Source organism: Tachypleus tridentatus, chromosome 7 (genome assembly GCF_004210375.1).
Source record: "Tachypleus tridentatus isolate NWPU-2018 chromosome 7, ASM421037v1, whole genome shotgun sequence".
Classification (NCBI taxonomy): domain Eukaryota; kingdom Metazoa; phylum Arthropoda; class Merostomata; order Xiphosura; family Limulidae; genus Tachypleus; species Tachypleus tridentatus.
This window is the reverse complement of record NC_134831.1, coordinates 22,827,685-22,848,370: the sequence shown is the minus strand read 5'-3', so window position 1 is coordinate 22,848,370 and position 20,686 is coordinate 22,827,685. Positions and strand designations below refer to the sequence as shown.

The window sequence follows — 20,686 nt, the reverse complement described above, 5'->3', positions numbered from 1 at the left end:
TTATTCTTGTAACATTTTTTGTTTTTCACATAAATCTAGATACATGCTGTAAATATGGGCCCTGCTGTAAGCTTTTATATCAGTGCTTAATTAAGTTACAGTTCTGCTTTATTAAATTATTCACTAATATTCATTATTATATAAATTGCAACTAATAATGACAGCATTTACAAAAGTAGTGTGTAATAAAGGTTTCGGAGCAACACCTTTGTAACTGATACAGTAGGGTTTTCTTGACTGCCCTACAAGTAGTTTTAATGTTAAAAAAATTACACTATTTTTTTATGTGTCTCTATTATTTCAGATCACTGAAAGTGTAATGACCATTTAAGCTGTAGGACATACCTGTTCATGAGGATTTAGCCTCTGTTCTTCAAAACAAAAACACTGCAATGAAAATATGAAAGGAAATTACAATATTTTATTTTAACCCAGACTGTTCTGTTTCAAAACAAATACACTTAAGTACTGTAACTGCATATAAACTGAAGCTACAAGTAGTAATGACATTATATTTTCATACAAGTGACAAAAATTACAAAAGAAATCTGAAACATTCCATTGAAACCTTATATTAGAAACAGTAAAGCATACATCAGAATGCTCATTAATATCCTTAACACTTCACAAATGTTGTTTTAATTAAAAGCTACACAGTAGGCTTTTCTGCAACTGAGCATTTTAAAAATTATTTACATGCCTTATCTCTGCCTTAGAGGCATCTCCCTTTCCTGAAATTGCAAAGTTTTAAATCATCTCTATATCTGTATTTAGTAATTGAACACCTCATTTGCTTCTTGGCTGTTACTTCAGCAGGAATGGAAGTGTACATGCACATGAATATATTGCATATAGCAAGATCTGACACAGAATTAAGAAAGTTTATGATCCTTCCTGTTACAATAATTCTTCACTGTTTCTTCAAGCATAATAAATATGTGTGAGCAAGAATAAATACAGCATGAGTGAGCCACCATAGTCTGCAAGAATCATCAGTGTATCAACTTCACCTTATATTTAAAAATGTATTCCTGATAGGTAGTCATCTCTCTGCATTGCAAAGAGCTAATACTTCAATGAACTACCTTGTATTTCCTGTATATGTCATAAGCCTTGAACAAAACTGCTATACACTGTTTCTCAAATTATTTTGTCCCAGCTTATGATGATGCAATCATCGTTAGACTAGCCCTCAACCAAAAGAAGGGGCAAAATAAGCTCCATGAGCACTCATACAAGAACATAAAATAATCCATAACAAAGCAAATTAAATACACCAGAAGTGGGAGGCAGTGCAGAGATATATCTGTTTGAAATACTTTTTACAAGCAAGTAAAATGTTAACTTAAGAAACACTACTCACCTCTCTGCATTGCAAAATGTTAGAATCCCACATTGAAAATAGTGGAGAGGCTACCAAAGATTGTTCAGTCATCCATTATCTCAAAGGCAAATGGCTGAGAATGAATATATAGCATAGCTAGGGCTATAAGTCAGGTTAATCCATGTTGAAGAACTACTAACACAAAATACTCACCAGAGAAAGATTCAGATAGTACCCTTCCAGACCTGTGTCCTTCAGCAAACCTAAGACCCATCCAACTAGACCTAACAACCAGGAATGGCTTAGTTCACAACATATAGAGGTATCCCCAACCATATGTTCCAAATAAGAGATAAATCTACAAAATGAAGGACTCCCCTTATTAACTTCTTCTACAGCTTGGGAGGAATGAAGCAAAAGTTCTCACAGATTCAGTAGAAAAATATATATGAAATGTTGAGAGCAAAGAAACATCCAACCACATGCCAAATAGTGTAAAAAAAAGGATATTTTTTAGTATACTACTTCACCAGAGTTAACCAAGTGTTCAAAAGGAGGTTGGACAAAGCTCTGCAGAACTACTTGCAGGTCCCAAATTTATTCTTTTCCTATACTGAATATATATTTCTGATATGCCCTTACATCCTTTCATATGTATGACTATTCTCATTTAGTACTGCATATACCTCATGACCAACATGGTTCAACTGCATTTTGTATGTAAATAATCAAGCAAAAGCTCTTCACCAATAAGAATATGACACACCCTCCAAACACATGACTCCCTCAATTTGATTCTACTGATTATCACTTTGAAATTAGGGAGAAAAGAAAAGCATCAGTTTTCAGTGAAGAGGAAGGGTGAGAAGTCTAAGCAGAGGTAAACACATATTAGAAATACATTTGTGTATATAAAAATAATGACTTCTTCCTTCCAATATAGCACACATTACCTCCACTCACATGTGCAGCTAAAATGCTACATTACATTAGCAGAGGTAATGGTGCAAAGGACAGAAATAAGTATCCTTTAACTGCCCCCGCTAGTACAGCAGTATGTCTTCAGATTTATAACACTCAAATCAGGGGTTCGATTCCCCCCGGTGGACTCAGCAGATAGCCGATTGTGGCTTTGCTTTAAGAAAACACGTATCCCTTAAAGAACACCCATAAATTTATTCCTCATGGAAAAAAAACATCCTGGATGTCACATCACTCCCGTACCATGTCACATACATTGGTGCAGAGTGGAAGAAGCATAACCAAAAACCTAGATGGTTCAGAATCCAAATCACAATATATCAGAAGCTCAATCCCACTGAACAATTACTGTAGAAGAACCATCTACAGACAGAAATATGGGTAAAGCTAAAATGGAAGTGCCCCAAAGTGTAGAATGGCTAAGGTATGATGGATCATATGAAAGCTAATCAACTCCAGTCTTTGGTATTGGGAACAGAATCTTTGGCCCATGGTAGGAGAAGGGTTCACATCATCTTCACTTCCAAGTTCAGTAGAATGGAAGGATATACCATTCAAAATGATCTACAAAATGAGCATGTGCACAAACTCACAAACAATAGATCTACTACAAAGCAAAATCACCCTCTGCACAGAACCAAAGACTGGCACTCAACAGCAATTTCCAGATCCCACTGCATGGAAGTGGATTGTATTTTTAAAACATAAACAACTTCATCATCCAAAGAGAACTACACAGAAGCTTTATGCAACATCAACCTCCAGGACCCACTCCACAAGTTTGGAATGCATGAGTGAAAAATCACACCCACCTACACCAGCAGAACACTGTTACCTTAATTTCTGCTAAATGGAAGAAAACACATTCACGTGGACTTCTCTAATTTCTACTACCCCAGTGACTCAGAACAAGAAAGTGTAAAGAACTCTCATATTCCACTAGAAAAACAAAGGGAGATAAAATATGGTGGAAAGTTCAAAGAAATGCCAACACCACAGACAGTGCATCAGGGGACCACAAAATCCCTGTATGGAAAAGAAGACCCCTCCCTGATTTATTCAATCCAATAATTGCAGATATGGGCAGTTATCCACTTTTGTTTCAGCCATGCAAATCCATAGGTTAGTACGATCCAGAATGGGTATATTCATGAAACAAATATATCTGAAAGAAAAACCTACTATAAATTTTGTGTTTGTTACTTTATATTGGCCATAAAGTTTGAATTTATGACACAGGAAGCATACACAGACAGGTAATGGTTGCCACTGTACAAGATCCAAATCTTAAATGAAAAGTGTTGATGAAGGGGAAAATTTATGAAGTAAATATACAATAACTTACCCAGTCAAAGTTGCACCAAAGATTGAAGGATGGCAACATGCAGAAAGTGGTATTCCATCACTGAAGAAACAGCTACCCAATGAAAATGGTGGGAAACAAACATATGAGAATTAAACTATGTGCCTGACTAAAGAATTTCCTCCAATGGAAGATGAAAGTGAGACTCTAGCAAAATGGGAAGGTGCCCAATGTTAACAAAATTCAAGAAGAAAGAGACAAGAATGAACAAACCAATTTAATTAATTAACAATCCCAAATAGTAAAAGTAAAAGAGCAAGGATAGCATACAGATAAATGGTACCAGAGAATGAAAAGGTGAAAATGGGAACCACTAAAGGAGGTCATACAGGCAAAGAAAAAATGAAAAGCACATACTGGTAATAGATGTCTATCAAGAGCAAGAATAAAGATGAGAAAGGGATGGAAGAGAAAATGACAAAAAGGAAAAATGATCATAATGAACCACTGAATGTTTGAAGAAAAAAAACATGCAGAAGAACCATACAACGAGGAAACCAATGGACCTAGTATCAGTGTAAATGGAATCAGCTGGTCCAGTTCAGACTGAGGAAATCCACTGCCAGGATCTGAGGATGATGAACTGGAGATAAAAAGAAAAAAAACGTAACTTGGTGTTGGAGTAAAGTGGCAAAAGTATTGAGGGGAAGTGTACCTCACTGATTGCATAGTCACCCGAAATGAAAATTAAAAGGTTGAGAAACCTCTCCATGTAATAATCTGATCAAGTTTTAAAAAATAAGCTGCCACAAGGTAAAAAGCAAGTGAGACATGATGCACAAGGAGATTTATCTACAGATTATGGACCCAATAAAGGAGATCTATTGTTCAACCACAAAGACAATAGTAACAGGTGCCCCCATAGTTACTGAAATATGCCACAGCAGTGGAATTGTCAAAATAGAGTAGAGAAGGAACCACTTTCAAAAATGCAGTAAAGCACTGGTTCCAAATGTTTTGTAAAGATGCGAGTCTTGAAGATAAGGATGGCAGAGAACATCCTTCTGCTCTCAAAAACAACCGAGAATATTAATGGAAAGAAACTCATGCCAAACTGTTCGAGAAATGGCACAAGAATCAGATGTTGGCACTTTCACAATTTCAGACCATCTCAAGTAAACTGGAAAAGTGAAAAAGCTTGACAAGTGGGTTCCACATGATTTCGGTGAAAATCAGAAAAATTGTCACTTTGAATTGTGCTCTATGTTGATTTTGTACAACAGAAATGACCCATTTCTTAATCAAAGAAAAGAGGATCCTTTACAATGATAGAAAGTGATATGCACAATGGCTCAGCTATGACAAGGTTCCAAAACACCTCCCAAAGCCAAAGTTGCAACAACAGAAAGTTATAGTCACTGTATGGTGGTCTGCAGCCAGTATTATCCATTGCAGCTTGCTCAACCAGGGCCAAGAACTGAAAGAAATACAGAGAAAGTTGCATGACAAAATGCCAGCACTAGTCAATCGAAGAGGATCAATCTTGCTTCATGATAATGCTCGGCCACACGTTGCTCAAACGATGCTCCAGAAGCTCAACAAATTTGACTATGAAACACTGCCTCATCCTCCTTGTTCCCCAGACCTGTCACCCACAAACTATCACTTTTTCAATCATTTGGACAATGTTTTTACAGAACAAAAGATTCAATAACAGAGCAGCAGCAGAGAATGGTTTTAAAGCATTTTTGAGTTCTAGAACTTCAGAGTTTTATCATTGTGGCATAAGTAATCATGTTTCTCATTAGTAAAAGTGTGCAGGTTCACTACTTTCCTATTTTGATTAATAAAGTTGCTTTTGAATGTCTTTATTTATTACTAAAGTTAAAATTTAAAATCTGCCATTATTTTTCAAAACAACCTAATATTAATAAAGTTTTACAAAAAAGTTAGTTTTCAAAATAACTTTATTCATATTACATCTAAAAGATGCTTTTTTATTTAAATATATCCATTTCTAACCTGTATCTTGTTGAAATACTGTCCAGCTTCAAAAGGGATTACATTATATGTAGCTATTCCATCAACTGGGACATCTGTAGGATTTTTTGCTGTGTAAAATGCAAGCACAGTTTCTCCAGGAAAAACCTGCAAATAATTTGTAAACTCTCAACATTAAGTTCAACATTAACATAAGTCCACAGTTTGATACTAACACAACCTCATAATGAACATCAAAATACCACTATCAATTCAGTATTACTAACATCTCTAAGTCCATAAATTATGCACATCCATGTATATTTTGCTAAGCTAGAAAGTACTGAACTGGTACGAAAGATAAAATACTTTGAATTTAAGGTAGTTTTTAACATAATTAGCATTTGATAAAAATTATATATATAACAAATACCCAGTATACATGCTGACCATTTTATTAACAAATAACAGACTTTGTTAAAATGAAAATAAGGAATTATAATACTAGTATAAACGTACGTTAGTAAGTCATGACTGAAAACCCTATATATAATGCAAATTTTATGAGGCTTAGCAACCAACATCAAGTAGCAAAAGAGCACAAAGATTGTAAATATAAAAGAAAATAGTTTATTTTTTTATCTACTGCTTTATGTTGTAAGAAAAATAAGTTTAAGAATTTGTTTGTAAAAAGTAACAATCTATATACATATATAATGCATAGAAATTGAAATGTAACTGTATTTTACAAAATAGAAGTCCACCTAAATGTAATCAAAAGAAGTCACTTTGTAAAGGTTAGTTTTATATTCTTGGATACAGTAACATGAATGCATCTGCACTATACCATTGTAACTTCTGTATTCATAGCCAGGCACAACTGAATGGTCAATATTATAAATATGAATGAAGGTAAGATGTTAAGAAATTAAAGCTATTCACTCTAAATATTTATGTTTTCATGTTATTAGCTGTAGTCATTCTAGACATAAGTTAGATTTATTTCCTAATTTTTTGTGGTGGTTATTAGATTGGTCAAATTGATCAAATCCACTCAGAGATTCTTTATTGAAAATAACAGATAAAGTTTTTCTTATGAAACATTTGATAACTACCTGGAAATGTGAAATTTGAGAATTTTCTGATGCATAAAAGTATTTTCAATATTAAAATTACTTTGCATGTTGGATTAGCAGCATGCAAAAAGAGAAAGGCATGAAAAAAACATTGCCTAACAAACCTTAAGACTTGATGGAAAAAATGTGTTACCTCACACAAAGGCCTTTTAACATTTACTGATAATCTACCGAATTTGGTGAACATACGCTTAGCAAATTAAAAGCTATGGCATGAAAACTATAAGAAGTACAAAATAATTACAAAGTGAGTCCCAGAAATGAAGCCCATACTGAAAGAGTTAAAGGGTCTTTTTTTTTAAATGGAAAACTTCACAATTAGTTCAATGATGTTGCCGTGGGTTCAAGACCGGCATAGTACCTTGCCATTCTGCTTTTACATTTTTAGTATTGTCATTTCTAAAAAATAACAAAAGGAAGAGTATTGAAATAACAGACAAAATATAAACTTTTACTGAAATGAATTCGTTTGAGATGTATTTAGAGGTTTTATTATTTGAGATTTTGGAACTAAGAATAGATTTTTTTAATTATAACATGAAACCACTTTGCACTTAGATTAGTCATGAAACAGACATGATATTTTCACAAAAATCTTTAGTAAAAATACTTCATTAAAAAAAATTTTTTTTTCTGTACAAAAAAACTTGTAATCTTTACTAAAATTCTACCAATTTTAGTGATTATACACAGTGTATCAAAAATTATAGTTTCAATACTTAATGTGTAAATGTGTGTACGAACTCGTGTATATTATATTGAACCTGTTGTAAAAGGGTTAATTCCAAATTGTGTTTCTGTTAAATATTTTGTATTTGCAATTATCCTTATATGTAATACTATTAATGTACTTTATAATACCAGTGTCAAAAAATTACTCAACAAAACAATTCTTCAAAAAATTCAGACTGGTCCTTCACAAAATCTTTTCATGATGGCTGGAGAATTTCTGGTAAACAACACAGAAAAATGAAAAAAATATTGTGTTTTTCTTTGCCTAAAATAAAAATACTTTTTAAAGAGAATTAATGTGAATGAAAACTCTAACCTTTATGCTTCTTTGTTGTGGCTTAAAGTTCCATTGTAGACTTGCAGCTGTATCAGCATTAAAGTGCACTGTAACAATTCTTCCTACATTAGGCTTCATTGTTTCTACTTTGTCTTCTTTATTATTGAGCACTGCCTGACCTCCTTTACCTGTTGCCTTGGAAATTCAGAAAATGGTTAAGTTATTAATTTACTCTTTAATATTTTATTTGCATAGATCTCTTCCTTCAATAAGAGAACAATTATATTCATAACACACACTTAAGACTCTCCATAAGAAAAAGTCACTTTTCTTATTAAATATCACAATGATTCTCCAGTAGGATTACCTGCTTTTAAATTCTGCATTTATCTCACATTTCACAAGGTTAGAAGTTTTATTTCAAAGTTTGTTTTGTTGATAATAACAAATATACATTATTAAAAAGAAAAGAAGTATCATTTTTCCATTAAGGAAGTAATTTAAGAAAAAAATGTTATAAAGTAAGGTCTATTATTTTTATATTTTGGTGATGGTCTATTTCATAACATTTTTCATTTGGATATGATATAAAGCTATTATTGAGTTATTTCTTTTTAAAAAATAGACAAATGCACAAAATAAACTTTTTTATAAAAGACCCAATTGCAATGAAAGTGTGTTAAGGAACTTTACCTTGTGATATTGAAAAATTTTGCAAGGTTTCCTCCAAACCAGACTTACAGGAATGGCTCCACAAACAGACAGGTAGATAAAAAGAGCTGACTGCAAATTTCTATTAGAAACGTATGGCAAACAAATGATTCAAGACAGTGTCCCACTCAAGAAGACACCATAAGCAAAGAAGTTATATGTAGAGGGGAGGGAATTAAAGTTGGCAAATGCCTCAACATGGAGGGAAGGAAAAGGAGGTATCCCACAAAAAATTCCTAAATATAAGTGGAATGCCTTAAAAAATAAAAAGAATATGTAAATGTAAGGTAAACATTTTCTGTAAAAGAGTCAATAGGGTAAGATGAAGCTGAAAACAAGATAGGGAATAAAACTTCTCAAACAGGTAACAATACCAGAGAGAGAGCATGATAAACCAGAGACTGAAAGAACATGTAATAAAGAAGAAATTCTGCTGAATGATAAACTAAGGCAAAAAGAGCCAAAGCCTAAGTAGGACAAGGTTTGCAAGTACCCACTACTAAAAGAGAGAGAGAGAAAAATTCTCATTATGAAAATATGTCTGTAGGAGGAGGAGAATATGATACTGTGAATATGTTTAAAAAAATACTGAGGTAGGCCTAGCAGGTTCTGCAATAGATGCCTGTGGACAGTATTTCAAAATGTGTAGGACCCCAAACTTGATTCAATGATTCATCTTATTGGACAATCAATCTCCCATCAAAGTGAAGCCAGTAATTCCTGAATGCCATACCATCATCTGAAGCCTGTGTAAATGAGTTAATAGAAAGCATAGCCTTCAAAATGGTAAATTACAATTTGGAATTCATAAGTTTTTGTAATAAGTTAATAAGTCCCATAACTCGATACAAATATTAAATAAATCCATTACAGAATAACTTACAAACATCACCATAGTATAATAAATAGTTGAGAGAAACTGATATAAAGATATGGAAGAAAAAAAAACACTTGAAGAGAGTACCATCTAAATATCACAACACAAATACTATAAAAAAATTAAAGTGTGGTGGAAGTGAACAGATGGAATCACACGCCTATTGGTGGAGAGTTGTTGCATAATGAATTACATGTAGTTGTACCATTAGCATCAATTAATGTAATTTAAAAAATCAATTAATCTGAATTAAAATTAAATTGATTATTGTCACAAAAATGGTGCAATATAAAATAAATAGCTTCAAGACAAGCTTGTTTTCTGGTTTTTAAAAATTACAGCATGTGCAATTTTGACATAGGCTTATGTTAAATCCTCACATTTTGACAAAATGCTTTTACAACAGCAACTAAACCTTTATCACATTCATATATATGTTTATATTAAATTTTAAATGTAAATATGTTTTTATCAATAAAATTTGTTCAAAATGTTCTCTTACTTGACAATATATCCTGTAGAGTGGAACAGCAGCATAACTGAGACCTCCTACAAGGACAACCAGTGCTGAGACATATATCAAAACTGTTTTGTTTTTAAATCTCTGAGCATCAGATATCCTTCCAAAAAACCTTTTTTGTTGAAATTCAAAACAAGATTTTTTTATATTTCTATCACAAAAGCTTGGTTGGTGAAAGTTTTGAACATTACATTTCAGTACTGCTGTATGAGTAAACCATACACTCTTCTTCAATGATAAATGTACATGATTAAAAACTGGTACAGAAGACCACAATAATATGTGTTTTTTACAAGGTAAAAATCTTGTGAAATACTTCCTGACACAAGAAGTCATTTTAAATAGCTACTGGTTGTCTTCCCTCTTTAAAATAACTCCAAACTGTAAATGAAATAACAATTAAAATTACTTATACCATAAATCAAATTTCCTGTTGCTTAATACGCATCTTGAAATCAGTATACTAAAATTAATCATTTTACAGTTACAGTATGGGATGTTAATCACTGTTCTGAATTGAACTACTAAATTATACATTAACATGTACAACATCACCAAAATAAACCAAACACATCTTGAGAACTCACTGAATATAGAAAGGCTACAACAAATGTAAAAACATCATGAAGTGTGAGTTTTGGAAAAAAAGAGGTTATAAGTTGCTATAAGATGACAAACCAGTATCATATCTCAAAAACTGCTACAAAGTTATATAGCATTGGTTTAGCATGATAAACAGTCCTTTTTTGAAGTAGAAGGCTCAAGCCTAATAAAGTTATTAATCAATTAAGAACTCATCTAACAACCTTCATTCTCCAGTATTTGAGACTTATCTATAAAATTAATACAAACTCCCAAAATGTTTAAAACTGAAAATGATCATTTAAAAATATATCCCATAATGTTTTAAATCAACAATACCTATCTCAATTTTGCACCCAAGTCTTTAAAGATTGCAGAAATGTAATTATTTAAACAACCTTTGCAACAAATTCATTATGACTTTACTTTAGCCAGTTTCATCACATTTATGAATTCTGTGCAACATGTTCTCCATGAATAGCTCACTTTGAAGGGTTGGGACAAGCAAAGTAAATATTTTCCTTACTTGAAAGTGTATTTTAAATAGATACTTACTTCTCTACACTACTAAGAGTTACTACCTTATATGCCACAGACTTTCCTGTGCATGCCACAAGCCTTGAACAAAATCTCATCTCTACACATGTGCAATCCTATAATGTAATCATGATGCTGTACCTCTCCACCACAAGGACGGTAATACAGCCTCTATACATGTAATCATCACAAGCATCAGCACACAATCATAGGTTCATACTTAATGAGACTTAGCAAAAACATTGGAAGAGGGGAGAAAAGCAGTGTAGAGAGGGTATTTATTTAATATACATTTCCATGTAAGGAAAATGGTAATCACAGAAGGCTACTTACTTATCTGTACCATTAAGAGCTAGAATCCCACAAAGATAGATGTCAATCAGTTACAAAGATGAGCTCTTTTCTGAAATAGCAAAAAAAAACAAACCAGAAAACCCTTGGAGTTGTGACTGGTGAGCAAGACTGCACTTGGCGCTGTCTTTTTTTTGTAAGAGATGCACATGTCAATTATAGAAATTTGGTACCAAAGCAGTCTTACAGTGAACCATATCTCAACAATAAGCACTGAGCAGGAGTGAATAGGTTTAGCACTCTCCATTCTCATCCACTCAGTGCAGATTTTGGGTATGTATTTTCTGTGAAGCAATGATGGTCATTGAGCAGGTTCCAATGGCATCAAGCACAAGAAATGTATGGTGTAGTTTCTTGCATAACATTTGACTTAGTGAGCATCCTTACAGTGTGTTCAAATGTGTTAAAGGATAAGATCTTCCTCACCTGAAAATGCATTTCCAATAGATAATCATGCACACAGTACCTATTCTCTGATTCCTTGCATGTTTGCCTCTGAGATTTTGTGCATGTCACTAACTTTGAGTTATCTCCCTCCCAAAACATAAGTTATAACATGAACTGCATGATGTAATCAACACAACTCAAAAGCTCTTTGCCAATAGCAGAACAACACATCTTCCATCCATAGTAGATACCAATAAACACACTCCGAATTAACTTCATTCAAGACAAGGCAAGAATAAGTAGTGGGGAGGAAGAGAAGAAAGATGTGTGGAAACAGAAAATCAGAACTACATAATAAAACAGTAAAACTCCAGAAACTGACCACCACACTGGGCAGTAATTTATAACTGCTCTCATTGTGTATTCTAAATATTCAAGGAGGTTACAATGTGGGTTAAACCTAATGATGTAAAACATAAGTTGTAATTTTTCTATATACATTACTTCCCTTAGCTCATAAGGTTAACTAGAAATTTTATTTTTGATATATATATATATACATACACATATTTCTTCCTCTTCCATCAAGATTAGCTATTCATGTTCATTGCTGCAATCTATATGCAAGCTTTTTCTATACACATGCCACAAGCCTTTTTCTACCCCCTCATAGAAACAATCAATTCCAATGTGTTATAATGCATCACTTCTCAACCGATATAAATATAGTACAATCATGTGACAAGTAGAAAAATGGAAACCAGGTTCAAGGAACACAAAAAGTCACCTTCACATGTTTTCAAACACTGCAAATCAAATAAACACAACATAACAATAGAAAACACCCAAATACTAAATAAAGAAACAAACATAAACAAATGCAAGATTAAAGAAGCCTCACTTATACAACAACTCAAGCCCAGAATAAACCAATACAAAGGAACACCTTTATACCTATATAAATAAATATAATCAAACATGTAAGCATGCCCTCTACATTCCTACACTCAGTTACATGACCCTCTTCAAAGATGTGGTCAGCTATCAGTCAGTTACCTCTTTCTTTCTTTATGAACCTGACGATGGCCAAAGAAGGTCAAAACATTGTTCTCTCCTCTACATAAAAAATTTACTTGACCCAAACCAGCCATTTTTACATATATATTTTTGGGGTACCTATTATTTCAAATGTTGTGCTATGTTTGACTAATTTGTTTCTAAGTTATTATGAAGAAAAATGGTTGAAAAGTTGTCCAGTAAAGTTTAAACCTTTATGTTATAGAAGATATGTGGATGAAATATTTTAGTTGTAAAAAATAAATCTAATACTTTAGAATTTCAAAATTATTTGAATAATTAACATAAAAATATTAAATATGTAGTTGAAAAACACAGTTAAAAGTTTGCCTTTTTTGACAATAAAACTTAACATAGGTAGAAGTTTTGACACAAAGTGCTGACTTAATAGCTAACTTTCACAGGTTAATATTTTCATTTACACAATTTTTTACCTTTTTGAATATAAAAATAACCTAATTTATAATTTAATTAATTAAGTTTGTAACACACTTCATTCTTTTTCTTTTCATGAAAAAATACAAAAAAAAGGTTTTCCTATACAATTATTTGATAGTGTTATTAAGAAATACTTAAAAGGTTTGTACATTCCCAAAAACTAATAAGCATACTGAAAATAAAGAAACATTTTATTTTATTATACAATTTAATGGTAACCATTCAACACAATTAAAGAAAATCCATTCAAAATCCCTTTTGAATAAATACATTTACCCTCTTATTAAATTTAGAATTATGTTTAAACCACTATTTTCATTTAAGTAATTATTTTAAATATAAATACAGGATCCCAATTATGCACCACTCTTATGTTGTATATAAATTTACATGTTCAAAGTGTAACTTTGGCTATGTAGGTTCTACAATACACTGTTTGAGCTCACACATCAAAGAGCATGTACAGAACACAATATATCACTAATTGTCTATTCTCTGCCACTGTCTAGAGGACTGCAACATAAATGTCATTTCTAAACACTTCAACACCTCTAAGTTTGTGCAACAAAGAGATGTTACGCATGAAAGAAAGTTTGTAGATTCATTATACATCCTGAATTAAATGTTAATCAAATAAAGACCACTCCATAGGATAAATCTTTTCAGGTAGGAAAGATGATTAGCTACAAAACTGAAAGTACACTAATGTGGTGTGTGTAAGCCTAACACAGGTGATCCAATGTAAGAAGACATAACAGACATAACATAAATCTCAGGCCAGATGCCACCTCAGTGACTGATATAGGCCACTACCATGAAATTGTGTGGAATGAATCATCACCAGACGATGTTTCGTTAGAGAGAGAGAGAGCCAAAGCCTCTCTAAAGCCTGACAGATTGCTAGAAGCTCAAAGACATTGATACATGATGACTGTCCAATCACAGACCAACAAACAAAAGCCTTCTGGTGGTCTACCCACTCACTCCAGCCCTGAGGAAATGCATCTGTAAACAGATGTAAAACTGTACAAGGAAGAAGTGTAACAGGAGAATCGTGAGCAAGGTTCGAATTATCACACAAAGGCTACTAGAGGTAACACACAGGGGTGTACAACTCAGAATGTGCCAAAAGCCAGTAGTCCATGTAATAATGGAAATGCAGCCCTGTTACATGAAAATGGGGATCAAAAGCCCCAACACCTAACAGCTTGAAGAGTAGGGTACAAAATTAGTACACCATCCAACAATGGACGAATGAAAACTATGAAAGAAACCACAATGAGATAAGAACATGCAGGTATGCATTGGTGGCATTCATCTTGGTCATCCATAGACCTGGAGAAAATGCTCACCAGAAGGTAAGATAGGACTTCATGATGAAACATGGAAGGTGAATGAAGCAACTGAGGTGGGACAAATTGATGACAGGCCTCCAGTAACTCGATCTCATGGGAACAACAAACAGATAAAAGTAATACCCTGATAAATGTTTGATAGCATGTTAGGAAAAGGCACAAGTTAAGCCCCCACCAGACTAGAACCTACCATGTAGTCACTGGAACTCCTGGTAACATATCATGCTTTGCCAAGAAAAACATGTCAAGGCACTTCAAGGAAGAAGGATAGGTAAAGGATAGGAAGGAGAAAGCTGGGAAGCTGGAATTTGTGCCACACTTGGCTCCAACTGAGATAAACAGATCACCAGATGGGAAAAAATAGACAGCTTTTGACAGATGCTACCTAAAATTCCAAACACTCCAGGACCATACTGAAGATGAAACATGATAAAAATGGAGCGATGCATAAATCCCAGAAATAAGAAGAAAGTAAGCTAGCTCTAGATAAAACAGTATCCCAACCTAGAAGGTCTTAACAACAGAGAAACCATGTTTGCAAGGCCAGGGTTGAAAAACAAACAAGCCAGCGTAGCATTAAGGAGGGAGAGAATGTCACCAGAAAATCCCTAATGATTTCTGTGAAGAGACTCTGACAGGAAATGAATACCACAAAAGAGTTGCAAAAGTAAGACATAAGCAAAAAATTGGGCATTGGTGAAACTAACAAGGAATTCAGGGCCCACCTTCCAAACAGGTAAAACATAACCCAAAAGCTATTGGCTGATATGAGGATAATCTGTCCAATGATAAGAGAGAGCAGATTGATCCAAAGCTCATGAAGCAACTTGTTCAACATGAACCCTAATGTCAAAGGATGGTAGGAAAAAAAAAACCAATTAGGGTTGGGAAGAATATTCATGCAGTAAGAAAGCGTGTTAATCATAAAAAATAAGAGGGAAGGATAAAACCTCACATACCAAAGAAATAAAATGCATAAAATGTTGAACTAGATCCTCAAGAAAGGTACAGGAAGGCATGACAAATCAATAGGTGGAAACAGGTGATCTAAATCCTCATCACCCTTCACATGTTCAAGACGTTCTGAAGAAAGCAGAGCAATGTCTGAAGATAGAGGCTGACCCACGTAATATTCAATCTCCCTGCAAATAAAATTTGACAAATCTCCCAATAAGTTGCCTGTAATAAAGCACCTCTTTAAACTGAAATACTCAAAGTTGTGCTGTGGACTTCAGGTTTCATGCTTCAATAGTTTACAACAGAAAATGTATAAATAAATGCAATTAAAATGAGAAACAATTAATGTAACAATACAAAACTGGGTATGTTAAAACTGTATAATCACTTTGAAAAATAACTATGACCACAAACTGTAATCAAGACCCATTAGAAAAACATCCAAGTACAAAAAAAAAGTGAAAGTTCAGTAGAGGCACACAGAGGGAGTCACATGCATCATGAGTTTAATCTGCTCTTGGTGGAGAAGTAAAGCATGATGATTTGCATGGGACATACATTAGAATAAATTGATTCCAATGTGGGGAAGAGAAGACTTGTGGCATGAGTAAAGAAAAAGTTGCATATGGAGGGCAACAATGAATGAAAATAGATAATCTTGTAAGAGGAGGGAAGTACTTGTATCAGAAACTGGCCATATGTTACACACCATGTATAACAACATCGAAACTCATGCAACCACCCCTTTCAAGCTGTGTAGCAACTCTTATTCATACAGCTGTTCCTAATGGAAAGTTTAATTAAACTGTAAACACAGTTTAGAATGACACAAGCAACAAACAATCTGAAAAAGAAATGTATAGTCACAATATCCAATCATTCACATTAAAAAATAACTCAAGTCTAATTCATCACAAATTGGTGATCCAACAGGATACATACCAATAAAAAACTCTTGGCAAAATCTTGAGTTCATGACTGCATGAAATGATATAGAAAGTATTTCAAACATTGTTATTTTATAAAAAAATTGGCTCATTGAATAGAAAACTGACCGGACGTAAGAAAGCAAAGGGTTGTTATAAACAGAATTCAGTCAAAGTTAGATTATTTTCACAAGTGGAATGCTTCAAGGTTCAGTGTTGGGATCTTTGCTCTTTCTGATTTAAATCAATGAGACAGATGAAGGAATGATAAATAAATTTAAACTTGCTGTTAATATTTAGGTTTTGAGTGTTGCTAGCTGGGAGGATACCATTACAACTTTGAAAAATAATTTACATTTGTTGTGTTGAACAAAAAAACAACAGATAACTTTTAATTATGATAAATGCAGAGTAATACATGTGGGATATCATAATTTGAATTATGAATATAACTGTTGTGGGAATAACCTTAAGTGTTATAGAAAAAAATATTTTGGTGTTTTAGTTGATCAATCTTTTAAGCTATCCAAGTAATATGCTACTGGTAATGATAGAGGAAACAGAATTTTAGGTTATATCTGCAGAAATATTGAATACAGGTCTAAAAAATGTTATAATTTCATTGAATAGGTCATTAGTTAGGCCACGTTTGGAGTATTATATTAAGCTCCTTACCTTAGGAACTGTTGTAAAGAGTTCAGAGGACAGTCATTAGGATGATATCTGGAAAGGATAGGTTGCAGTAAGAGGGCAGGTTAAGATTTGAAATTGTTTTCTCTTGAAAACAGAAACATTAGAGGAGAGTTTATTGAGGTGTTCAGAAATGTTAATTGATAGTGTTGTTGCATCCTCTTTTTTCATACTAAATGGTGAGAAGATTAAGTTAGGAGACACAAAATATATTTTGTCATAGTAGGAGTTATCTTCAGCTAAGACAGTTTTACTTTTCTAACAGGCTTGTTGGCCTTTGGAATGTACTACCTTTCAGATTTGTTGAATGCAATAAATTTAAGGAAGTTTAAAGGGAAGGCTTGAAAAATATTTAAATGATAAAAGTTGACTGAATTTAAGTTTAGTTCAGCTCAATGAATGGAAGAGTCTAGATATACCATCCGACAAACCCCTTTTTGTCCTTAAATATTTAGTTTTAGCTCAGTTGATGGGCTTTATTTGTAATTAAGTGAACAGCTACACAATGAGCTATCTATGCTGTGCCTACCACAAATACTGAAACCTAGTTTTTAGCACTATAAGCTCAATCAAGAAGCTGCTAGTTGTCATTAAATGTTATACAAGACAGGAGTAAAAGGCTTTTTAACTGAGATCTCTTTAACACCACCTAATCTGATTGATGAAATAAATGTAATGACATCAAGAATGCATCAGTTAACAAGTTACTGTATTAATATGGAGGAGGAGGATTTTTTGGAATACTGACTGGGAGACTAGGGATCTAGAACATCTCACTGGAGCAAAAAATTACAGAACTACATTAGATGTTTCTTTGTTGGTTGACCACAACTTTTATCCTTTTCTCAAACTCTCTACAGACTTCCAAAATGATGGATGCATGTGGCCAACAAATGCTCTGAAACCATTATTTCAAGCTTCAAAGAGGTTCTTTGTGCAATCTTCCCTAGCCAGTGTGACTGCATGAACATTTCATAGTGCTAAAGTGCATCAAGGAGGTATTTGACAAATTACAGCAGGTACTCTGTTGTTACTCTGATAAAGCATAAGTTGCATATTTCATGAAAAATTATAAATATAAGACTTAAACTCAATAATCAGATAAAGTCAACCACCAAAATTTCTCTAATTTTTCATAAATATTGAAGATTTTTTTGAATGATGTTTTAATTGTAGGCAATTGCTGAAAGTTTTTCTTTACATGAATTGAATCATCATATTTTTATGTTCAGACAAAATTGTGTTTTTTGTATGTCTTTTGTATTTTCCAATCATTTTTTGAGATTTTTAGTCTTGTATTCAACTGAAAAATGTGTTTGACAACTGCTTTATTAAAACAGAACCATTTCTTTCTAATGAGATGCCAATTTTACAAAATAAAGTGCAAATATTTTGCAAAAATAAGTAACTTCTCATCTTGAAAAATAGAAACTATAATTATCAAGTTACCTACCTAATTAATTCTCACTTGAAAACAAATACTTTTTTGAAGTAATTTTCCTGACATAATTAAGTTTTCACTTTGAAACAAACAAATCTAAGATTGTAAACAAACTTTCAAGATGCCTTAAAAAAGTAGACCATATGAAAAAATATGTGAGAGAGACATTGTCCTTTTTCCAAAACCTGGTGAGACACTGTCTGTATCCCTAGAGACTAGTGTTGAAGAATATGGGTACATGACTCTTGGAAACTGTTAAAGATGGTTTTCTTTATAATATGGGTAGGGGACTTCCAAAAGATAATACTGTTTCAGATATATTATTAATTTTCAGTATAAATACAGCTGTAACTGGGTACAAGTGATCATTCATAATGAGGAGAAATCCACTTGATGTAAAAGTATTCCAGAGACAGCTGACAAGCTCAAAAATATGTTTAACAAAACAACAACAGTTCAACATCCTAAGGTCATCATCAGGTTAAGAATGACTTTTGAAAAAACAATCATGTTCACTGCATGTAAGAGACCAGGGTGGCTCATTAGAATATAAACATTACAAATTTTAATTAAGTTCGCTACTAGGATAGAAGTATTAGAGGATTTCAAAAACTAAAAGTTGATTAAAAATATTAGAAAAATTATAAAGTATGATAAAAGTGTAATAGAGAATGCTAAAACAAAGAGTAAAAAAATTCATTAAATACATACAAAAAGATAATGTTAAAATGAGAACTGAAGGAAAGGTTACTATGAAATATTGTGGGATAGACTAGTTGTTAAATTTTCTTACATTTTCACTAGAGAAGATGTGAACAGTACACCAAATTCTGAGAAATTATTGATGTGAAATAAAGATGTGCATGAACTTAATTTTTAACTCTGAAATTGGTGAAAAAAAAAACTGGATAATTTTAAATAACGGTACAGCTCCTAGAATGGTATTTTATCCATGAATTTTAAGAAAAATTAAAGACTGCATAAATAAACCCCTTACAAGAAATTTTGTAAGTCTTTAAATAGTTGGAAGATGCCAGAAAACTGGAAGCTGATTATTGTAGCACCTAAATATATTAGACTCACAGTATTTTTTGCATACTTTCAATACATATCACGACACCAGCCTTTAACTGTGTAATGTTAATAAAACATTTTCTACACGTTTTACAAACAACATGATTCACCTAAACATATTAGATGGACAGTATTTTTGCATACTTTACACACCTATTACAACACCAGCCTCTAATTTTGTAATGTTAGAAAACATTTTCTACACATTTGGCACACAACATGATGCACCATTTTCACATAAAGTTACTGAACACATGGGCATACTTATGTTATGATGTTTGTAATTGTTATAACTATTTTTAAAGAAAAGTGACAAACACTTTCAAGATAATTACAAGTCAATTAAGTCTTACTTCTCCTGTGGTAATAGTTTTAAAGAGACTAATTATAGATTTATTGTAGACATAACAAATTTTTTTTATGACAGAAAAAAAATCTTTACAATATCATTTAGTAAAATATATTATACATGAAATACATCAGGTATTCACCAAACAGAAATCTTCTTTTATTAATCTATCTTTTTATTTATTTTTCGAATATATTTATTTACGACTTAGTATTTACACTCACATTTTAGGTGGTCACGATGTGAAGTTATTATTATTAACTACATTACGTTGATACAAGTTAAACTTTCAAACAAATTTTATAAATTGCCCTATACAATACAATTAGCTAGGAAAATCCAATCAAAATAGGTTAGAAAACAACCAAAAGTACCAACTGAAATATTACAAACAGCATCTTGATACTATATCAAATCCAAAGAGCGTGCTCTACCAGGTAATTTAGTTACATTTACAACACTACTAGAAAGTTACATACACACGTTTAATTCACTGACCTAGTACGTACACTCCTTCGATTACGGACTGAAACAATTGGCTGAAAAATAACGTGGGTGTGTGTGTATATATATATATATATATTAGGAATAAAATTATTTTTTTAAAAATCATAATAATGTGCACATATAAACATTTACGTCACACAGTAACGTCACATAATATAAACTAAACGGTTTCAG

The 20,686-nt window shown here is 32.7% G+C and overlaps 1 protein-coding gene across 7 annotated transcripts in view; it reads right to left on the bottom strand.

Annotated features, from left to right (window-relative positions):
• Positions 1–20,686, bottom strand: part of Cox11 (Cytochrome c oxidase copper chaperone COX11) — a 27,603-nt gene extending 6,917 nt beyond the window's left edge. Inside the window, exons 1-5 of one of the 7 annotated variants that reach the window (XM_076510741.1) lie at positions 20,504–20,686; positions 9,824–9,888; positions 7,773–7,928; positions 5,631–5,756; positions 346–387 (exon numbers count right to left, since the gene is read on the bottom strand). In XM_076510741.1, coding sequence (XP_076366856.1) covers positions 346–387; positions 5,631–5,756; positions 7,773–7,928; positions 9,824–9,888; positions 20,504–20,618 — 504 coding nt within the window. In that variant the 5' untranslated portion in view covers positions 20,619–20,686. Of the gene's footprint in view, positions 1–345; positions 388–5,630; positions 5,757–7,772; positions 7,929–9,823; positions 10,223–20,229 lie in introns of all 7 variants that reach the window. The other 6 variants (XM_076510742.1, XM_076510740.1, XM_076510737.1 and 3 more) reach the window with 6 other exon arrangements.